This window comes from Poecile atricapillus, chromosome 10 (assembly GCF_030490865.1).
Source record: "Poecile atricapillus isolate bPoeAtr1 chromosome 10, bPoeAtr1.hap1, whole genome shotgun sequence".
NCBI lineage: Eukaryota > Metazoa > Chordata > Aves > Passeriformes > Paridae > Poecile > Poecile atricapillus.
In genome coordinates, this window is record NC_081258.1 from 11,259,398 (window position 1) to 11,282,551 (window position 23,154).

General features: G+C 36.8%; 1 protein-coding gene across 8 annotated transcripts in view; it reads left to right on the forward strand.

The window, feature by feature from the left end:
* FTO (FTO alpha-ketoglutarate dependent dioxygenase) overlaps nucleotides 1–23,154 on the forward strand; it is a 227,547-nt gene that overhangs the window by 81,950 nt on the left and 122,443 nt on the right. For all 8 annotated transcript variants that reach the window (XM_058845637.1, XM_058845641.1, XM_058845638.1 and 5 more), the window contains one exon: nucleotides 13,687–13,811. In XM_058845637.1, coding sequence (XP_058701620.1) covers nucleotides 13,687–13,811 — 125 coding nt within the window. The remainder of the gene's footprint in view (nucleotides 1–13,686; nucleotides 13,812–23,154) is intronic.

Genomic DNA, 23,154 nt, shown 5'->3' on the forward strand with positions numbered 1-23,154 from the left:
CCTGGGTCCCAGAGGACAAGCAATGCTTTCTGATGGCTTCCCATGAATGCCTTTCATTTGTGGAGGAGTTTCAGTGGCTTATGCTGACTGTACAAAGATCAAACAGGCAGGAAAATTGTGGTTTTATGAAACTTAGCCAAGATCTTTGTTTTTTTCTCAGAAATTTTTCTTCTCTAACCCTATTTTTTAAGGACAATATTAGGACAATTAGTTTTAGCGACTGATGGAAAAAAAGATTGTTCTATCATTTTCTCTTTAAAATTCAACTATTTTCTTGGTTATCAGAAAATTTGTAGGCATATTGAAAGAAACTACTGACCATAATTGCAGTCTGTCTTTATTGCATTTGGAATCAATGGTATCCAAAATTAAGGTTAAAAAAAAAACGTTGTGGCTGTTTGCTCCTGCAATTTGATCTATTTTGGGCCACTGTGCCTGTAGAGTTTTGGTGAAATCACCCAGTTGGGTTTTTTTTTCACCTGGGTACAAAGGTCTGTCAAACAAATTTGATTGTCATTTTTCCTGTCAAAGTCTCATTTGTTTCAAGAGGAGTGTTTTTTTTTTTCAACAGGTTCTCTTAGTGTTCATTACAGAGATTTCCTTTTTGCTCAACTGTTGGCAAGCTTAAGTATTGGAAAGAGATGTGCAGACCACAATGTCTTTTTAACTGCAGTGCTGGCATGTTTTGCCAGCAATACATAATTTTCATTGTGTTACTCATATAAAACCTCATGTTTGTCGTACGAATGTAGTTTTTGTTGAAGGATTACTTTAATAAAACTAGAATGTCCTAAGTTTCTGAAGTGAAACCTGTAGCATCTTTAGGGGTCAGACGTAGCTGTAACTTGAACAGCTGTACAACATGCATCCTAGATTGTTTTTAATTGTCTTCCCTTTCTCTAACAGCAGTAATTCTTGTTTATATTGTCAAGAACCTTTCCACTGAGCACAAGAGCACCATACTTTAAGGTCACATGCTTAACCCCACTGCGGGGTTACAATGTAAATGGGCCCCCTTTGTTTTCATTAATGTGTGAGGGGTGGGTGCAAGGCAGGGCTGTTCACAAGGCTTAAATAACTTATTGTAAAAGTGTCTTAAAGAAAGCATATTTTGTCTCCATACCACAGTTGTTTAGCATTACTCTTGTGCATCCAACCGACAGCCGGTTTGGCAATGGATTTTTGTGTGTCATTTTGTTCTTTTGACCTGTGATACTTTTTTCTTTCTTTTTTTTTTTAACCGAGCTAATGGATTCACCTCAAATAATACAAAATGAAGAAGCCTTTTTCTCCTTCTGTTCCTGATAGCCTAAAAAGTAGTAAACAAAGCTGGAACTGCTCTTTTCCACCCCAAACCCTTTACATAACAATTTGCCAGCTACTGTTTCTGTGTTGATGAATAGGTTTAAAATTAAGACTTTCTAAAAATGTCAAATTAAAATAGTATTCTTTTAATCAGTTAAAAATTAACAAAGTGTAGCCTTTTGAAATAGCTTCTGGAGTTTGAAATCTTTTTTCTGCCTGTCACTGGTGTATGAAGGAAGGAATATATTGGAATATTACAGATTGTTTTTATTGTCTAGAATTTGCCCTGAGTCCCAAGATTTTAGATGATTTCAAACTCAGTGCTGATGGTAATTTTTGGCTGGCACTTTTAGTTGGTTTTATAGGTCAAAATAACTTCAAAAAAGTTGAAGTCATGCTTTTAAATGCTGCAGTGTCAAAAATGGAGCCATTTGGAGGGGATCTTTCACTTCTTTCCCAGGATGCAAACTCTTCAATATGAACTTAAGTTCATAGTAATTGGTTGCTCTATTTTAAATGGAAATATTGTGAGCAGTTTTCATAAATGCTTTTCAAAGTACTTCTTTTCCTCCTAATAACTGCTATGCTCTTGGGCTATGGGCAAACATTTTATCTTGGGTTTTAATTTTCTTACACTTCATCTCTAGTAAGAGCAACTTACTATATCTAGTGATCTCTCTAGTATGTCCATAACTGATTTGACTGGTTGTAAACAGGTTGAAATCTGCCAACATTAAAAAATTATTTATTACTCAAGATCATAGTGGTAGTTTGATATTTAAGAAAAATTTTTGTGAAACAAAAAAAATGTATAGCTTTTAAGACAGCACTAAATATGAGTCTTTCAGCATGCAGTCTTGACAGATTTGTTACTGAATAGGAAAAAAGAGACAAATATTGTTAAAAAGCAGTCCGTAGCCTAATGAAAACGTTTTTGCTTTTTTTTTTTTCCCTAGAGGAATGTAGTTATCCCTGAAGATTGATTTTGTGCACATAAAAAGATTGCATAATGGCATCCTAAATAAAATATTTAAAAATGGAAAAAAACCCCAAACCACGGACTCCAGAATTTAAATGCTGAGGAGAGACACCAGTTTATCAAATGGCATGTTTTCCTCTCCAAGAGGAGAAATAAGGAGAAATAATGTTATAAACAACATTAGTAGTTTGGGTGATTGTTTAACTAGGCTGTACCTCTTGTGTGTGGGCTCTGAATGCTGTGAAGTGTGATGTGCCCTGTAGTATCATGGTGAAGCAGAAGCTGAAGCAGGTAGGCAGTAACAGTACATGGAGATTTTTAGAGCTCTGGCACAGCTTGCCATGATGTATCTTTAATGGCAGAGGTTTTTGTATGAGAGAACACAGGTCAAACCCTTCTCCACAAACTTCTATTTTTCATTTCTGCAGCAGCCCAGGAGATACAAAAGCTTTTTTGGGCTAGTGGAGAACATCTCCTTTGTGTCACATACTCAGTACGTGTCAGTTAAGGATGCTCAGCCAGTTTGTGTTAATGCATCCTTGACACTGCTGTTTTACCAGTGGATTAACAGTTCCTTCTGGAAGAGTGCAGAGGTGATTAGTCAGCCACCTCTGACCTCTCTCTTAAGTTGGACTTGGCAGCTGAACTTGAGAACCCGTATCTTGTTTCATGTGCCTCTAGAAGGAAGCGTTGGTGAGTGGTGAGGCAGGAGCTGGAAATGTGGTGTAGGATAACAGAATGCACTGTTATGGGGCAGCTGAGCTGTTTTCCAAATTGTATTGTCATAATTTGTGAGCACATCATGTAAATGTTATCTCTGTTGAGTTGCCAGAATCTGCAGCACATGATTTTTGTTTCAGAGAGAAATCAGTATGCGTATTTGTGTATGTTTGATCTGGTGATCACACTTTGTTTTCCTTCTTAGACATGTGAATCAGATGATTAAAGTTTATTTTCCCTGACTCAATGCTGTCATATTAATAAAAATTGTATATATTTTTTTTTTTTATATATAGTGAAATTTTCAAATAGTTGGACATTCAGTCTTCTTCAGTGTTGTAGCAAGGTGTTTTACTGGGACACAGCTCAATCAGACTAATCAGTAGCTGCCTACATTGGTGTTAACAGCCTTATAAAGTGTAGGTTTTACAGATACATTGCATTCAGAAGAAAAATAAATAGCAATATATGTTACTGGGTTCCTGGCAGAATGGAAGTTGGCAACTGAGTCAAGAGGATGAGAACTGTGGGAATGGATGTGTCCTTGGAAGGGGTGGAGGTGTGCCTGCATGTTCTTTGGATTAATGCTCCAGGTCCTTGATGCTGCCCTGAAATTAAGTGGAATTTTTATTTCTTTTTTTATTCTGGAAAAAAAAAAAGTGTAGTTTTCTTTTGAGCCTACAGGATGTAAAGTTTGATCAGACATATTAACTATAGTTCAGCATTGTCATTTTGCAATTATCCTTTTTCTTGTAACATTTGTGTTATCTTTTTATACTAGTAAGATATATTCCCCTTTTAACTTGTAATAGAAAATTAGTGTCCATATATAAGTGGCATATATTTATTACAGGTTTATGTAGTTTTATGATCTAATAAGTCAGAATGACATGTGCAAAACTTTATTCCTGAACATGCTCTGAATGCAAGAGAACTAAGAGTACGTACTTGCCTTGCTCTTTCAGAAGGAATCCATATTTACTGTAAGTATTGAATCCAAACTAGTGATGGTACATATTTTGGGCCACTCTTTGAAGTAAATTAAATCAGTAGGCTTTTCTGTTTGTTCTCCTTTGTCAGCTCCCCCATTTTTAAAATTTGCTAGTACATTGCATTTTGTTGTACACTTTAAACTGCACATCATCAGCATTTTCATGCCCATATGGGGAGTACCTAGCCCATGGTTTAATGTAAAATATAGTTATTTACTGTAGCAAAACTGGAGGAGTGTAAGACACTGAAATCAGTCTAGTTTTCTGTTGAGGAACAAGGATCATAGCTTCCAAAAACGTGCATTTCCTAATGCTGTTGTCACCAACTGCTGGCAGTGTCTGGTGGTGTTCTCCTTCCTGCTTGACAATGTCCTATTCCCCATATATTAAATACATGTAGTGTAGCAGGCTCTGTTTTGCTTTTATTTCCTATGTTCTTCCCAGCAGTGTGCTCTCAATTCTCTGTCTGTTTTTCCATGACAGCTGGTATCACTACTGCACTTATATGATTATGAATTTTAAATCTTCACAACGGTGTGCCGTGGTGTCACTGGGGGTAATGAAGTTGTTCCTTGAGCCAAGTGTGACAAAACTTCATTTTTGAAAACACATGGTGAGAATCCCATTCTCACAGGGATATCCATAGTCCTGGTGCCTTTAGTGCTGTGAGGATGATAAAGGCATTGAACCCCTTATGTCATTGGAAGATATGATTCAGCTGTATGTGGTTATCTTGCATATGTACTAAATTGCTATTCTGCTATGGCATGTGTCTTACACAAAGCATGCCCACAGGCACTTCTGGACATGTGGCTTGCTGTTTCATTTGATTGTGGCTTGCAGCTTCTTCATTCTGCAGTGTTTAACCCATTCTGTAACTTGGCTTTCTGTTTTAAATTATTTCAACAAAACTAATGACACTGAAAGTACACTTTAAATTTCTGCACAACTATATTTTAGTAGACAGTGTGTTGTGACTAAGGCAGTAAGTAGCTTCATGGCAACAGGTGGTGGCTTCGGTGATGGGAGGAAAATGCTGATATTCTAGGTTTTTCCATCCTAAATAGATGCAGAGATGTGCTGTTCAAGAAAACCAGTAATGTGACATGTAATTAAACACTAAAGAATCATAAAAAATAAAAATATAATCATAAATCCAGAATCTATCATTCACTGTTTTCCATTTTTCTTTGTAGCTTGTGGATGGTTTAAGCAATTTTTTGGTGACTATTACCTTTTGAGATTCCAGTTTGCATTTTGAGTGCTACGAAGAGCAGTGATTTAGTTTAGAGATTTTGGTTACAAGTTTGCATCTCTAAATATGTTAAGAGAAGCTTGTATATAGCTTAGAGTACTAGGGCTTCAGTATGAGTTAGATGAGTCAAAGCACTGCGTCCCATCTTGAATTATTTCATTAGAATCAGTAAAATTATATGAATATTTAATTTGAACTACAGTTCATTTCAATGTCTGTGAGATAGTATTACCTACTTCTGGCTTTGAAGCCCATCATTTTTTCCTTTCCTCTCTCCTCTGCTAAATTATTCATAATAGTTGATGATGTTAATTTTGAGATGCTAAGAAAATTACAGGGTACTCTTTCAAGTTCTTTTGAATGCATGAAGTCATTTGTTGTATAATTCTTCAGTGCTTATTAGAACTGCGCATAGTTGTTGATGATGAAAATTCAGACTGCTGGCTGGTGAGCATGTGCAGGTTGTACTCAGTGTGATTCAGCACTGCAACATCTAAGCTGTCCAGAGTGCAGATTAGCCAAGTGAGTCTTGTAGTGCATCTTAGCTCAACTGATTTCAGCAATAGTAGATAATCACTGAAGCATACACTGCTGTGCAGTCCTTCAGAACTTAAGTGTTCAGCGTAACTACTGTTTGCATGTGACCAAAATGGAAAAAGGGAGGTGTATACAAAGGAGTGAATTATAACAAAGAACACTTTCTGCTTCAGTTCTTGTTCAGAAAACATATGTTCAGCCATGCAGGCAACAGTTGGGGTAAAGACACACTGTAGGTTTGGAAACAAAAGGCGTGTTCTTTTCTTGCATTCACAGTGTTTTCAAACATATTCACTTGTTAGGGACTGGCCTGTCAGCTGGATCTTCTTGCAAGCGTGATTTCTTTTTCCTGACTTCTTTCAAAAGCTTTTTCCCCACAATGTTTTACACTTCATATAATCCACTATGCGTGCTAGGCCTGCCTTGGTCTTTGTGCTATTGATGATTCAGAGGTGGAGGGGCCATGCTCTGGGAGAATGTGGCTGAAGGGTAACCTTTCAGTCACCCATACATCTGAAGATGCTAAGCCACTCTTATTCCAAATATCTTAGGTGGTTTGGTTGCTCTTTCATGATGAGGTGGGTTATACTTCACCTTTAGAACGCTGCCAAACCGATTAGTACAGCAGAAGTATTTTTAAAGTGTTGATCTTTTTACATTTTTTAGTTTATAACTACAGATTGAAAGTCTTACGGAGACTCATCATAACTGTTTAAATCATCCAGTAAAAAGTTGTTTTTTTTCTCAATTGGAAATTCATTCAGTTGTGGCATGCCAGAGTAACCAAAAGTTACTTGGGCATTACTTATGTTTGGACTCCTTTTTCCTAAATATATGGTTCAAGACCCTGGTATAAATATTCTTATATAGGCATAAAGGTAATGCTTATTTCCAAATAAGCTCAACCTGGTTTAATTTATGACTTTTAAACTCGTATAGCTAGAAAATGTACTGCTTTAGCTCCACAGGTATAGATAAATGGAACAACTTTGCAGTGCAGACAAGACCTACAGTTTCTTTGGAAATGTCGAAGTGATCTACTCGCTGTAGGTTTTTCTAGGTCAAACTACTCATCTATCAAGTCAGGTATTCATCCTTTGTTGTCAGCAGTGAATACCTCAGGGCTGCCCACATTTTAATGCATGTAGACTTGTATCTAGAGCTTAAGCATATGTCTGACTTTAAGCATTCTGCTCTATAATTGGGGTATGTACATGTTTAGTTTTGATGTGCACCATTGAATATATTAGTAGGGGAGAATGTATAATCTTTGTAGCGATGGTTTCACACCAGCAACTTGAGTTTCCATTCCTTTTATGCTTTTATGACATTTCTTTAATAAAATTCTCTATTATTTTTATTTTGTTTAAAAATATAATATATATAATATCTTTATATATATAAAAATATATGTAAATATATATATTATAATATATGATATATAATGTTTGTCTTAAAACCCCAGATTTTATGTTGAAAGGTCTTAATCAATAATCAGAACACTTAGGGAGTTCTATGTTGACTTGCAGATTATTAATGTGGGTTTTTTTGAGTTTTTATAGTGTTATCTGTATTCTCAGCCTGGGAAATTACCACTGATGAATTTTCAATGATTAGAATTTCCCATATAAGGCCCTTTAGACCATGAGGATCATTTACTCAACTAGAAAATCCTCTGACAAGAATACTCCATGTAAATATTTTCTATTGGAAGGTGCCAGCAAATGCATCCTTGCCAACATATGTCAAAACTGCCAGAAGATCTGTGATGATGGGGATTAACTTTTTAGCACTGTCATCTTAGGAGCTTTGACAGGGAAACATTATTTAAATGCTTTTTCTTTGACTGCATATGACTGAATAGATGTTAACGGTAGATAAAACTAATATAAAGCAGTTAATGATACTGACATATATTCCAAGTCTGCACCTTTTTCTTTTCTTGAGGTCTGTGTCAGAAATCCTTGAGAATACTACAGCTTGAAAATAAACTGTCCTTCCTTCTCAAATGAAATTTGATGGTTTGTCTCCATTCTGATAAAAGAAAGCACATGCTAGTGTATTGCTTCTTTTGAGGAATTTTTTTTTTGTTTTATAGGCTCCTTAAAAATAAATTATGTTTTGGATGCTGCAGTGACTTCTCTGAATCTGAGAAAGAAAATAGTTAATAATAATTTCTTTCCTTTCAGTTCCCATGAGCCTACCTTCATTGCACAGTTTGCCTATAACAGCTAGTAAGAATAGAATGTACTGAACCTTAAACAAATCTATTAGGATCACCATGGCAAGAAACCGGGAAAATGGCAGGAAAAACGAACAATGATTTTGTAAACCCTCCAAAGGTCAGAAAAAGGCTTTCAGTAAGTATGCAGAGGCTAGAAATCAAATCCCATTTCCTATCATAAGAAACCAGTTGTTTTAGCAGCAGTGGTTAATGTACTGTATGTGAAAGATTTAAGACTAGTTGGAAAGCTTTGCTTCTGTTTTATTAGGCTGCTATTGAAAAGCCAACAGCATAACTTCAACTAGGTGCTTTGAGATTTCTTAATGGGCTGTCAAGGGCAAGACACCAGGTCTGTGCTATACTAGCTCTTTCCTGTACATTAAAACAACAGGGGCCAAATGATCATATACAGAAGTATGAATTACTTGATGCTTTCTCTGTTCCATATGGTCAGCCATGTCTTTGGCAATTAATCATGTACAGAATCAGTTGAGTGCTCTCTGAAGCATTGAAGTCAACATTTAGTTGTACCTGTGCCAGTGGGGGCAGTGGGGGTTGCAAGCGTAAAATAGCAGGATGAAGAGCTGCTGGCGCCGAAGCCAGAGCAGCTGGCTTCTATAAACAACACTTTTTTCCTCTTTACCTTTTTTTTTAACTTTCTTTGACAAACATGACTCATTTTTCAATATCATCCAGAACATGAGGGTTGCTGAGTGAAACTGTGATATCTGGCATAGTGGATTAATAAACAAAAGGCAGAGAATTGGGTTTAATGTGCCCAAATTACTGGGTGATAACTTAAACCATACTGTCTGTTTCCATCGTATCAATGAAAATGGGTGCATTTGCTCATATTTTAAGTAGAAATTTTAAAAGTAAAGAAGAAATGAGCAGGGTTTTGTAATCAATTACTAGCTCTTTTTATCATGGAGTAGTTACAGCATGTTAAATTAACATGGCTTAATAGATTTCAGGTTCTTTCTTTTTCCTCCCCTCTAAAAAGGGACCGTGTTTTAGTTTCATAGAATTTCATCAGGGTACTTCTTTCACTGAAAGCACGTAAAATGAGAAGAATAACAGGGAAAATACAGAATAACATTGGTTACAGATTTTACACTTTGCTTTTTCTTTCTGTATTAGTTATTGATTTTTTAGAGATGATTGCTATGTTAAAGTAGAAGTGGTTGGTAAAGATTCAGAAGCTTATCCTATTTAAACTGGTGGTGAGCAAATTATATCTTAACTTAGAGTGAAAAGTCTGATTTGTTGACCCAATAAAGTAGGACCAAGAGGCAAACTGTCCCAAGTGCCACTTTAGTTCAGACTGAAGGCTAATTTTTTTGACAGAACACTAAGCTTCATGTCTCCAGTTATACAGTGTTTCTAACCTTATGTCTGACTCCTCAAGAGGTCTGTATTGAAAGAAGGAAAAAAGTCCAGCTTGGTAAGATTTAAAATGTACCAGTGTGGGGTTTGGAGTGTTTAGATGTTGGTTTTTCGTGCTTGTTTGTAGGCATGTTGTGATATTCACCCAGGACACACAGTTCAGCAGGGTAGTGGCCTATGGATGTTAAAACAGAGTTTCTTCTGCTGTGTATCAAAGGAAAAAATATTATTGTAATCCTGTTACAATACCTAGATTAGCTTTGTTAGGTATCTAATTTTGTGGGTATATCCTGGCTGAATAGAAAGACTTGGTTATAACAGTTTCTATTCACTCCTGTGTCACTGATATATTTTGTTGGTGATAATGAGAGAAATAGGGTGTTGGTCTCTTGAAATCTAATCTTAGAACCTCCCTTTCTTACGTAATGAGAGAAAATGGATGAAGATGATGGCTCGTGCCTGTTATGCCTAAATTTAGTTCTGCTGCTGTACCAGGAGGAAGGTGAAGAGTACAGTTTCCTAAATCCTATATTTAACATAAAAGGTTGGATTTACTCCTGATACATGTTTACATACACATATACATATATACACGTATGTGTGTGTACACAGATTTGGGCTTTTTGAGAGTTGAGTTGTGTGTTTGTTTTTAACGCTTGTGCCACTTCTTTACAAGGAAAGCCCTAAATACACTAATAGATCTGTAAGGAGAATTGGGTAAGATTTACTGAAAATACTGGAGTACTGCTTATTAAAGAGGTATGCTGGCCAATGAGACAGGGAGTTGCTTCCCACAAGTGATAAGCAATTTGTGTAATCTGTTGCTCAGGTTGTCCAGGATATGTTTTTGCCAGCTCAGGAAGCAGAAGAAAGAAAGTTTCAACAGTTTGTAAACATTACCACCTTCAAGAATCTCTGTGAACACAAGGATGAGATAAGGCAGGCTGTAGGGCTGGTTGCATTGTTTATTTATTCTACTGTCCTGAAATCCCAAGTGTGCTGAAAAGCCCTGAGTCAGTGCTGAGTCCAGTTCAGAATTGTGAAGGCTTCACTCAGCATTGGGCAAAGGGGGCCTCTGCAGGCAATTATCTGTCATTAAAAGAATTGAGACACAAGATCAGATTTTCTTTGATGGGATGTGCTACTATAGTGATGTTCAAAAGAAGGTCATTCCTTCCTCTTTAGAGCAAGGGTGGTATCAGCCGGGTTTCTGATGGATTTTTATCAGTGTTGATGTGAGGAAATGGCTTTCCCAGCTGATAACATCTTTGACCGAGTTTCTTGAATCTTTGACCTTTATCAGTCAAGGTATATATCAAATCCTCTTGTTAAAAATAAATCCCAAAACAAGTTACATGGAAAAGACAACTTTCAAAGGAACATGCTTCATAATATTACTTTACCCTGAATGCTGCTTTATTTGTTCAATTTGAGATTTTTATTGCGATTTTAAGAATAGCAAGTTATTAAGAAATGCCTCTATAAAAGCTACACATCAAGCCCTGCACTGGCATTCCAGGTGACCTTACTGCCCTTTCAGCACTCTTAGAAAACAAGTAAATCAGTTAAATTGCTATGTATTGTTGTTGTATGTTGCTTAATAATACTATTTCACCCTCCAGGTAGCTGTGACTGTACTCACAGGGCTCAATAAAGAAGCGTTTATGATGTCAGTGTCAAACTATGCATTTGACTTGAGCCATGTGCATCACCACATAAATGAAAGGTGTTAACAGAAGGCTGGAGCAATTGTTCTCTCGGTAAAAAATAAATTATGTTCAGTTTTCGGAATTATGATGTTTCTGTAGATGGAGGGGACTGAATGAAAGTTGGGACCAAACTTGCAATTTGACCAGGTCAACAGAATTCGTACCATGTCACATGCAATGTGATTGTGAATACTTGGAGAAGTGATCACCCATCTCCAACTGATAATACACTATGGACATTATCTTTTCATCAGATTTTAACTGAAAATTCTTTAGCAACTCCTGGTTCTCCACACTCTGCACTTTCTGAATCATTTATTTAGGGAATCTTGATGTTTGTTGCAGCAAATAACTGTACTTCTGGCTTTATGAGGCATGGCATTATTAAACTTGGGACTTTGCTGAAGTCTTGGGGAAAAGCAGACATCTCACCATAGCCAATGGATTTTCCTGTCCCTCTGTCAATAAAATGGCCATCCAAACATTCTAAAAGGGAAATCTTGGTGGACTGTGGCCTAGCTGTGTGGCTGCAGTCTGATCATCCTATAATACAGAGGTAAACTCTGGTTGTAGTGCTGTCAAGTCTTGTACATGATAAATATAGATGATAAAGCTTTGGTAGGTATATTTATTGTGAATGACAAGGAGTGTTAATTTTCACCATTAAAGAATGCACACCAGCTCATGTGAGTGTGTTTCACTTGCTGAAGTCCTCTATCAAATCCTGCTTTAAACTGTGCAGCTGCTCAAAGTGAGGCTTTAAGGTCAGGACTGTTGAAGTTGGCGGATATTAGAGCTTGTGGAAAAGATGTTGTAGGTCAGTGCAAGGGAAACCCATGTCAGGGAATCCTTATCTGAAAATGCTCTCTGGCTTTTTGTTTGCTTTGTAATGTCAAAGCAGGGTCAAGAATGTGATCTGTATAGACAGAGTTTTGAACGTTTGGGGTTTTTACAAGAAAATGTTCTTTTTGATGTTTAAGTCCCATATGATGGGGTAATGCCTTTTGGTAGGCCAACTGATAGAGCTGGGAGGTGGGGAGAAAGATGCTTTTTGTTCTTTTCATGTGATGTTGGTGCAATAAAGTTATTTTCTGTCTCTGTGAACCCTGTCATGCTTCTCTCTTGGCATGACTATAGCAGTAACAATGCTACTCCTGCTTTACATAGTTTAAAAAGTGTATAATCTGCATGTTATTGTTTCTTGTGGAAAAAAACCCCAACGCTATCAGAATGAGGATAGATATCTCTGTTTTCACAAACTGAAGATAATAATGATAATTTCTTTCACAGAATTCCCAGAGAAGTTTTAGTTGGGCAGGGCAGAATGTAATGTATATGTGATGTTGAGGAGGAGGCAGGATGCCATGTGTTTTGTCACGTTGTTCAAGTCAGGGAGGTAATGCTGGGAATAGGCATGGCAGCTTTTGGTTATATTTGATGGTGTTTTCAAACTCACATGCACAACTTGCCCGGTTAGAAGCTTATTTTTTTGTCTCCTTTTCTGTGAAAAGAAAATAGGTTTGTGCAACAATTCCATCTGTTCTTGTCATCCTTCCCAAAAGCATTGAGATGCTTTGATACATTTGCAGAACATGTGACTGAAAGTGGGAATATCAAAAATAATTCCACGTATAGTGGAGGCTGTGTAAGGTGAAAAAGGCCATATAATAGCTACACTTAAGGAAAAGACTCTCAGTTTCTGCCATGGAGAAACTGCTGCACATCATGGAGCACATGGACATTGGTGGATATAGGAATGACTGGTAGCTCACCATCAACCATTTCCTTCCTAGCTTGGCAGACATGGGGAAGTGCAGAGAAAAAAGAGGAGAAAATGGTACGGGAGTCAGTAAGCAAAGATGGAGTGAGGGAGCCTGGGGTTAGCTTGGTGGGAGGATGAAGGGTGTTAAAAACATCCCCAGTTCTCTTACATCAACATTAACTGTCAGCACGTTTGGGAAGGCCAGTAACTCTTGATCTGCAGAGACTGAGTGTCATCCTGCTTCACAGATTATTTCAATCCATTGCATGTATATATGTGCATGCATATTTTTTAGCATTTTTTAATTTATTCCATATGTGAAAAGACTTCATTACTTGTTTATTTGAAGTATTTAATGATAAAGAGAACATGTGGACATCAGCAGAAATTCCATTCAATGGATACAATACAAAGAATTATTTTCTTTAATGCCTTTACTAAGAAGCAAAGGGGAGGGTGAAATCCCCCAAACAAATGCTACACTGAGGAAAATACTTCTGATATTATTTGATACAAGATAATATTTAGAAAATAACTATGCCTCAAGAAAATGTGGACTAGAATGCTCAGTATCTTAGTGTGATACTTAAGGCAATGAGATTTTAAGGTTTACCTTATATGCCATGTATATTGATTAAATACCAAATATATGGTGGCCATTTCTAGCCATCATTTACTGTATTGATTTGTCAGCAGTGGAACTGTAATAAAAAAAGCTATTGATTTACTGTCCTTATTTGCTTATGGGCTTTTTATTAATTTTACACATTGTTTCCTATTTCTAGATTATAATTTTTATGTGTTTCCTCCCTTTAAGACAAGTCTGGTCCTCTCTGAAGTTAGAAAAGAGCAGCAAATTGAGGAACAAAGGAATGAGACCATCAGCTGCTTCCTGCTCCTTCTTAAGGAGAGACAAAAGCTGCGTAAAGAATGGACAGCAAGGTGAGAAATACTCCTATAAATCCCCTTGAGTGGGGAAAAGTGACTTTAAAAAAAAAATTCTAAATTTTCACTGCTCAAATAGTAATTCCATGTTTGTGTGGGGTAGGCTGCTCCCTTACTCATACACTACAGATATTACTGACACAGGCTACTGCTAACAGCTTGGTAGGCAGTGCTCAGATGTGAGGAGTGGTGCCACCTAAAGTGCCCTCAGGTTTTCCACAGATTGCTGACAGTGTGAGCCCTGCTCTTCGCTGGAATGCTCTGCTAGAGCTACACTTGGCTGCTTCCCTCGTGCTCCTCCCATTTCCCTGGGCTGTGCTACTGGTGTTAACTGGTGCTGGCTGAGATGGGCATGAGTGTAGGTACTGCTCACTGCCAGAGATCAGGAGATGCTACTAACAGTGTTTAAAAATTGGTTTTGTACTTGGTAAGGTTTGTGGTACTGGCCCAGCTGAGTGCATTTCAGAAGCACCAGATACACCATACTTTTAGTTTGATCAGAAACAGGCAAATGAAAGAGGATTTCCACCGTGTTCCACCTTGTCCTTGGGTTCCTAAAGGAGTTGTCACCTTTTCTCACATCTATGTCTAAAAGCTATAGGTTTATATTAATTTTGTAATCTCTTACTATTTTCTTATTTGATATTGACATAAAATATCTAGCAGTCTGTGAATTTTTTCTGCCAAATATAAAACTTTTATTTAAAACCAAGAGATGTTCCTTACTTACAATTAAATACAGTTTTTAGTCAAAAGTATTTTTAAATCAGATTTTTGTTATTGAAATTTAGCATTTAACTGGCACGATTGTTTTACCTGTGCTAATTAAAGTTAAGGGAGATGCCTTTTATTTTACTGGTGTAGTTCCTGAAGACTCTGAGATTGCTTTTAAAATGTTATCCGTAGATTTTGGGTCTGACACTTGAGTATCTTTTCTGCTGCAAATAATTACAGCAAATGAAGCTGAAACATTTTAGAAACTTTAGATAAAAATTTAACATAATTACCCATAATTACTTTACAAATTACAGGTAGTGTTTTATAAGTTTGTGTTCCAATGAGTATGGAATGTTTCTTTTTATGGTACTCGTTTAAGATTTCAGAAGTAAGCTGGCTCTAAAATATTTTCCATTTTGTCATGTGGGTTTTGCATTTTTCTTCTTGAACAATTTAAGGGCTTTTTATAAGTTTTTTTGGTTTGTGTTTTTTTTTTTTGTTTGTTTTATTTAATTTTTTTCAATTGGTTGGGGTTTTTTTGGTTTGGTTTTTTTTTGGTTTGTTGCCTTCCATCACCATGCTTACAAAATAATGCAAATGTTTTAGCTATGTCAGAAGCAGAGGAAAACACTTAAAGCTTTTCTGTGGGATATGTGCATCTTTGTTGTGAAACAGAATAGAAAGCTTTTAATGAGTGTGATACCTTTTTAGAGTTCATTTTGTCTAACAAAGATTTCCTAATATAGGAAGTCATCAGAGATCATGGCACTAATGAGTGATTTAGAATGCCTGTGGGTTTCAGTGTGCCTGGCCTCGCTTGCTGCTCTCGGGGAGCTCCGGGGCTGGAGCCAGGGCTGCAGTTGGAGATGTAGCCCAGGCTCTGACACAGCAAAGCTGCAGCTCCTGGGGGGTGGGGAGAGGCACAGGCAGATGAAGTGCAGGCCTTCTTAAAACCAAACACCTGAAAGAAAATTTCAAGAGCATTGTGCCTTGAAAGTTCTGAAAGAAAGTGTCCTTTGAGTATTAAATATCCATAATCCTTTTTCTTTCCATTTGATGTTTCCCATGCCAGTGACCTATCTGGGAGTCTCATCCATATGATCTGCATAAAGAGACTGTTACCGTACACCTCGCTGGGCTCCATCAAAGCCTCAGCTCGGTGTCTGGAATGAAACACTGCCTGTGGCAGCCATGGAGCACACGGTGCTGAAAGTTATAAAACGTCCACCGTGGTACGAGCAGGGCTGCCCATGTTTTAGAGATCAGTCTATTGTGTACTTTGGAATTACATGAGAAAAATGTGCTTGGACAGGAAATAATTAGCACTTGTCAAAGGGCAGGCAATAGGTTACAGTACTTTACTTTCAACAGGCTATCAGGGGATCAGCTAGATTAGATAATAGAATTTTTTTTCCTGTGGAAGTTAAATACAGATGACTCTAATTACCTTACATTGTGCATTAGAGAGCAGATTATGAACAGTACAACTTCAAGAAATTTAGGTCAATGAAGGGAGGGCAGCTGGCAGAAAACTTCACTCTGTGCTTGGTCTTTGTAGAGTTATGTAGTATTTCTCTTCTTTCTCATATTTGATTTTTGTCATTAACAGCTGAAATAAAAAAAACCCAAAAACATCCATGTTGGGAACTAGTAACACAAACTGACTGAACTTTTGGAAATTTAGCCTTTCCCTAGAAAGGTATATGAACTGTTTTGGTATGTACTTACTCAGTTAAAGCATATTCTTGTGTTAGTTGCTTTAAGTTGTACCAGTGTTTCTGCATATTAATGAGCTGAAATGACTCTTTAAGATTGTATTTCAGCTCCACAGCCCAAAACACGTGGCAGTGTGCTTACTGTTGCACTCACATTCATAGTCATTTCATAGACTTGTGATGCAAAGATGTCATCAGTATCTTAAGTACCTGAGCAGGTCTTCCAGGGATTCAAGTTCTCTGAGTGGTAGTGATCCACAATACTTCATGTAGGACTTAGTGAATGTCCTCTGAGTGTTAACAGAAATGGTCCAGAGTTTCCAAAGCCCCAGATTTGTTTATACTGCGTGATATTGCCTGATGGACAGGTTGTTATTGCTGTTAAAGAGCTGCTCTAGCCCTTTGAACTGACCCCTTCTTGACCTCTGCTTACAGAAGGTCACTGTTCAGCTTATAAAGTGAGGGGAACCTCAGACTCTACTGTAACAAATAGAGGGTGAAGGGAACAGCTGTGATTTTTGGACTAACCATGCAAACCTGGATAGACTTTTTTAGGGTCACTGTATGATAATGAAAATTGTTACCAAATTATATGGAAATTTAACAGCAATAGTGGGAAAGAGAGGGTGGAGTCTAATGCATTTGGTTTGATAAATGAAGTGTGAAGTTACCCATCTGGCTCTAGACAGCCCTCTTTTTCTCTACGAAAGGGAAACATTTAAAAATAACCATGGTACATCTAGAATCAATGACCCATACAGAGAGCTGGAATAGATCAAGATTTAATGGTGACTGTGGAAGAAATTATCATTTGAAAAGTGAGACAAAGGATGAGAAAGTACAGTTCAATATCTGCACCTGATTCATTTTTTTAAAAGGCCTTAATATTTTTCCCTGTTGATGATGTTATTGACGTTTTTTATTTTGCTTTGTAACTGGAACAGAAAAGTTGTTATATCACAAAGAAACAGGGGAAAAAGAAAAAGTACTTGAATTTCAAGAGAGAATGTTGCACTTTTCCTGATCAGCAAGTGCCTGAGAGAGCTGGGCTATGGTTAAATAAAACTCCAGCTCTTATTTTTCCTAATAGAACTTCTATCATGTTATAATAGCATTATAACATGCTAAAGACATAATAGTCTTTAATGCTTGCATGACATACTGCACTTAATTGCTAGTAAGTTTTTGTGGTGTTTTTCATAGACATACGTTTACTACCAAACTAATTTGTCATCAGTAAATCAACAGGAAGATTAATTTAAAGGGTAGTGTTTAACTGCTTTGACTGCTAGGAAAAATTATGGTTAGTTAAAACATTACTAAAATATGGTGTTTTCAAATGGAAAAATTGTGTTAGTCCGAAATGGTTTTATTATAACACAGACTCTGATGTCCATTTTGCCATTTCCCTCAGTGAAATTGTATCATTTCTCATAGGGAGAATTTGACTGGATACTGGAAAAGTTTTGGAGAAAAAACATAATTTTGGAGAAAAACATAATGAAGTGGAAAGTTTGATAAAATTATTTATGATGGTTGAATTTTCACAGGTGTGCTTCTTATCCGAATTCTGAAATCTTAACTTCTCTCTAAATCATCACCTAATGACAAATTGACATAGTGAAAATAGAATAAACATTCAGTAAGTAATTTGTACCAAAGTAAACACAAAATTCTTCTGGATCATGAGATAAACAGCAGAAAAGTGTTAATTGATTATATCCTGTAAAAATCAATAACTTATAACCTTGCATTATTAAAATAACACAATAAAATCTCTTTTTATGGGGGTCATTCTATAACCCATAATATTGTAGATATTTTGTAGACTTGGTCACTGTATTTCTAGACTTTTTATATTTTTGCATGGCAATGGAAGAAAGAACATCTTACTTATGACAAATCATGTTAGTTTCAGTTTTCAAGTCAGATGTGAGCTATAATTCCTCAGCATTTTTTGCCTTTGCCAAACCCCTTCTTAGATCTCACAGTTTTGACATAACAATTTAAAGGTATGTGGGGTTTCTTTTAGTTAAAATGAACACTTAAACTACAGACGCAGTCTTAGCTCTCAACAGTGAAATCTGGATTTTTATGTCGGTATTTATATAGGAATGTAAATTATAAGTACCCAGTGAGAAAATTGAGTGCTAATCTGGATGACACTCTTCAATATAATAAATAAATAATAAAAAAAATGAAGAATCCTAGAGGGGAAGCCTAAAATAGTGTGTGAGTTAAATAAGATACAAAGTGGAGCATTTTATATATTTTATTTTCTGTTTTGAAGAAAAAGTTCATTTTTTTCTTCTTACACCTAACCTCCTTATACCTTGGAATTTCAGATCACAGTTAAAGAGGTAATTGAGGTAGATTTTATTCTTTTTAGCTCTGGTAGGAGAAAGTGGTGTCAATGTAAGGAAGGACCATGTTTCTCTGTAGCAGAGGAATGTTGATGGGTTAAGAAGTTAACATGGGCTTTGGGAAAATCAGAGGGGTTTTTTTCCCTTTCTGTCACAAGCTTTGTGTTTGAGTTTCAGGAGCTCATGAATGGTGTTTTTCAATTGAAGTGTGACAATACCGGTTCAAAAACTGGTTGAAAAATACTGAAATTTTTTTTAACTCTCACAGACCTGGCAAGATGATAAGTATATGAAACACTGTGAACTCTTCAGAAAATACTCTAATAGGAGCTACAGCAGTTCCCAAGATTTTACAAACTACAGAGGTATCGAAGTTTGTCAGGGGGGTGGGGGGGAATGGTAAGTATTTGCATTGTTTAAAACATGTGGTTGTTCTGTGTAACATGAGAATGACAGATTTTTACTTTTTTTTTCCATGTTGTGGAATCCAGTATCCATGTTTCTGATATTATTAAGGATCTCAGTACATACAGGTCTGTGATCTCTAGTGTGTTTTTTGGTAAGAGTCGTTCTCTCTGAGCAGTGGGTCTCAGTAAGTTAGCAATGAGCATACACCAATATTTTGATTCACCGTTTTGGAAATCACAGGGAAAAAAAGTGAAAGTTACATTTGAATTCTTTCACATTTGTACTTTAGATATATGTTTGTGACTAGTCTTTAAAAGAAGAAAATGAAACTGTTCAGCACCATCATGTAAGCTAAACCAAGTTTTCAGAACATAAATATATTTAGACAATGCACAGAAAGTAAATTGTGGCTGAGTAATCCTGAATACTTCATGTTAATGAAGAAGATGCTTTGAGTCAGACTGAAAACCAGCCTTGCAGCTTTCAAATGAATGGAGAAAACACTGCAATGTCGATGAAGTTGTCAGGTCTCCTGCCGTAGTTATGCTTAGGCTTCAGCTGCCTTGATTGACCTTTGACTTTCCTCCAGTTGCTTGTTGCCAGATTTCTTTTGCTCCTCATGACCCTTCCTGTTTTACTGCCTCTGTCTTTCACCTGTGTTCCTTGTATGGAGGAGTCTTTGAAGCAGCCAAGCTTGGGATCAATAGGTACAAGTACTCTTCAGAACAATGGAAATGCAGCTTGATTAAATGCTGCTGTTTAGCTGTTCCTTTGAAACTGTCTTGACCCTTTACCCTTGGAAAGACTATGTGTTTACAAGCTGTGGCTACTTACAGAAAATCCTGCCTCTTACCTTGTGATGTCACTATATACACAGAAATACTGTGCAGAAAAAGTTGTGTAGCAACCTAAACCAAAAGGTATTATAGGGCAGGATAAGAAAAGCTGCAGAACTTCAGCTCTGTGTCTCTGTGTGTGGCTTTTGTTTGTGTCAGACTCTGTCATTAAGGTGCTTCATAGGGATTGTTTAATCTGAGTATTTGCTTTATTATTTTGGTTTAATTTTAATGGTTCAGTTCTGAAATCCATAGACAGATGCATCATCCTATACCTGAGTAACTACCAAATGAAACTTCTTTGACATTTTTCTTTTTTGATTTCATGATTTATTCTTCTTGTGCTAGATGAGTTTTTCAAATAATTCAGTGGCACTTCCAAAACTGGAAAATTATACAAATGTAGTCCTTATATATAGTGCAATTAAAGCTTCCAAAAAATGTGATAAAGAATTTTTGCACTCTATCAGAGATTATTCTGTTATTTATGATCTTCATGTTTGGTTTTACTTGGACAGGCTTTTAAAGTCAGCATGGGTGAAATTTCCTTATTTATGTAAGCTTTCATAATTGCAGTACAAGAAAGATAGATAGTGTTGTTTTTCCAGTGGCTTGACAATGATTTGCTCACTACCATTGGGAGACCTGAATGCTGGAAATGGAGATTATTGCACTTCCAGGGTACAGGATACTGGAGATTGACTAGATCACAGGGGTGACAAATTTATAATCTGTGGAGACCAAGTGTTAGCCACATCATCAGACAGTTGAACCACAAAGTAGCATTAGCATCTGCTGTCATCCTTTCTGTAGGAGAATGGTGTCTACCAGAGGCAGGGGAAAAGGAGAAAGGCTGGGAGAGTTCAGTGTGTTTTACTGTGCCCTGTAGCTGCCCACATTAGATAAAGATGTGGTGTTACAAACTGGGAATAAGGTGTGAGTGTTCCAGTGAATGAAAAATTATCATAGATATATTTTATTTATCCACTGAAGTCTATTTCTTCTGCAGTATCAATCCATTCTTTCCTTTGCCTTCAGCAAAATGTGCTAATGTCATGGTATGTAACATCCATTAAACTACTGGCAAACTTACTGTGAGCTCAAACTTTGTCTAAAATTAGACATTTAAAATTAAGTGTCTGAAGACAGAATTCTCTCTTCTGTAAAAAAATAGAAGCCTTATCCAAACAGGACTATAATGATTTTAGTACCATTATGGTCACAGCTTTATCTATCGTAAAGCAGAATTAAATGTTTAATTTGGAGGTGTGTTAAATAATCCTTAGACATTACCAATGGTGACAAAACAGAGGGGTAACTTAAAGAGTTTACCCAGCCAAATGGTGCTGATCAGGTCATACCATGAGTGTAAGTGAGCAGATTTTTACATAAGTTCATGACTTAAGTCTTAAAGGCAGTCAGCCTTGTGTTATTAAAGTTTTTCCACATACATAGAACTTGATGGCTCCAGGGATTGGCAATGAAATACAAAGCCTTTTGTTTTCAGGTCAGCAGTTTAAATATGGTTCAGGTAGGTAGTGCCAAAGATTATTCCCATGGGGTATCTGTGTTTGATGGCCTATGTAAAATGCATCGGCTCTCCAGCCCTGGTAGGCAGGTGTGTATATCACATAAAGCAACTGCTGCAGCTGACACTAATTGGTACCCTTGCTGGCACTTCTGGAGCAGCCAAAAATTAAATGGATGTTGAAACTGAGCAAGGTGCTGTCAGTGCTCTGAGCAGTCTAGGCCGTGGTGGTGAGGTGGTGATAAGCCAAAGAATGTCATGGATTACTGAGGGTAAGAAAGAGGATCAGTCTGTTGCATCCCTCTACAGTTTGCTTGCATTAAAGTTATGGCAGCACATGCAGATAATCATGTGCTGGGAGAGAGGGCGAATTCCTGGGAAATCTGAGCAGGATTGGTGAGAGGGAAGTGCAGTCCACAAGGAGGTCAAAGAATGGCTTGGAGATGTATCAACTAATCTGAGAGACTAAGACGAACCAGAAAATAGGATGTGATTTACTTGCTTATTTTCACTACTAATGAGACCTTTTGGGCATTTGAAGAGTTTGATTTGGCTTCTATTATTTGTTCCATTTATTTTGTATTAATTTTCAATACTTAATTGAAATTTAATTCCATTGTTGTGGAATTATGAAATTATAAAGTATGCTGATGTTTTAATATAGCCAAAAAGGGAAGTTGGAATTTCTTAAGCTTAAGGGACCTATTACAGAGCATAAGTTGCTATCATGGTATTTGTTTTATTTTGGTAAATGACAGCAGCCCCAAATGGGAACAGTGCTTAGAGCATGTGTAATAATAATAGAAGAAAATCCTATTATAACTTGCTTGAGTAACTTGGCCAACTGAGAACTCTTTCAGAGATATGCAGGTATAATAACTATGCAAGTATATAAGAAATAATTGAAACAAGGTATCTTGAACAGTATCAAAAAGATTGAGAAACAGGGTCTCAAAATGCAGTTTGCTGGGAGAAGCCAAGAAATGTATATTGAGTGTTAAAGTGAGAGCAGTAATGCTAGGGGAAAAGAGTATTCTGTTAGAAAATGAGAGTTCTGAGAATTCTCAGAGCTACCAATAAGAGGGTGTTCTACTTTTTCTGCAAGGGTAAGCTGAATGGATCCATAAGTTATCCGCATGATATGGAGTTAGATTTAGTGCCAAATTATGCTGAAGGATGTTTTTTTGTACAAGTTTGGACAATACTTATCCAAAATTTTTGCCAGTTGTTTTTAGGCAAGCCAACATTTTCTCATTTTTATTTTCACATATTTAATAATGTGAACATTTGGTCTTCCTGAGATATAAAAATATTTTTACCAGAATTATTTTTGACCACTTAGCTAACATGAATTTGAGCAAGTGCTCAGGAGAGGTGAAGCAATCCAAGTGCCCACTCCAGTGTAGGTGACTTGCTGGCTGCACAGCATGTTTATTGTAAGGCATAGTGCACTGCATAAAAGATCTAAGTATTTTATATTAGACTGTCCTGAAAGCACTTGAGGTATTTGCCCTTCTTTTTCTACTTGGAGATATGGATAAGCTCCAAATCCAGGTGTGTATTATTAGGGATTGAAGGGGAGGCTGGAGGAGGGGAAAGCAGGGGAGGAGAAGGATTTGAGAGTTAAGAGGGTGCAATATTGGAGGAGGTTTTTGACTGTTTCGCTTGCCTGTAGGTGACACTGTTGCATCATTTATCTGTACATTTTCACATATGTTGTCCAGGGACAAAAAAAAGTTTCATTGAAATAATTTGAGGGATTCAAAAAAATAC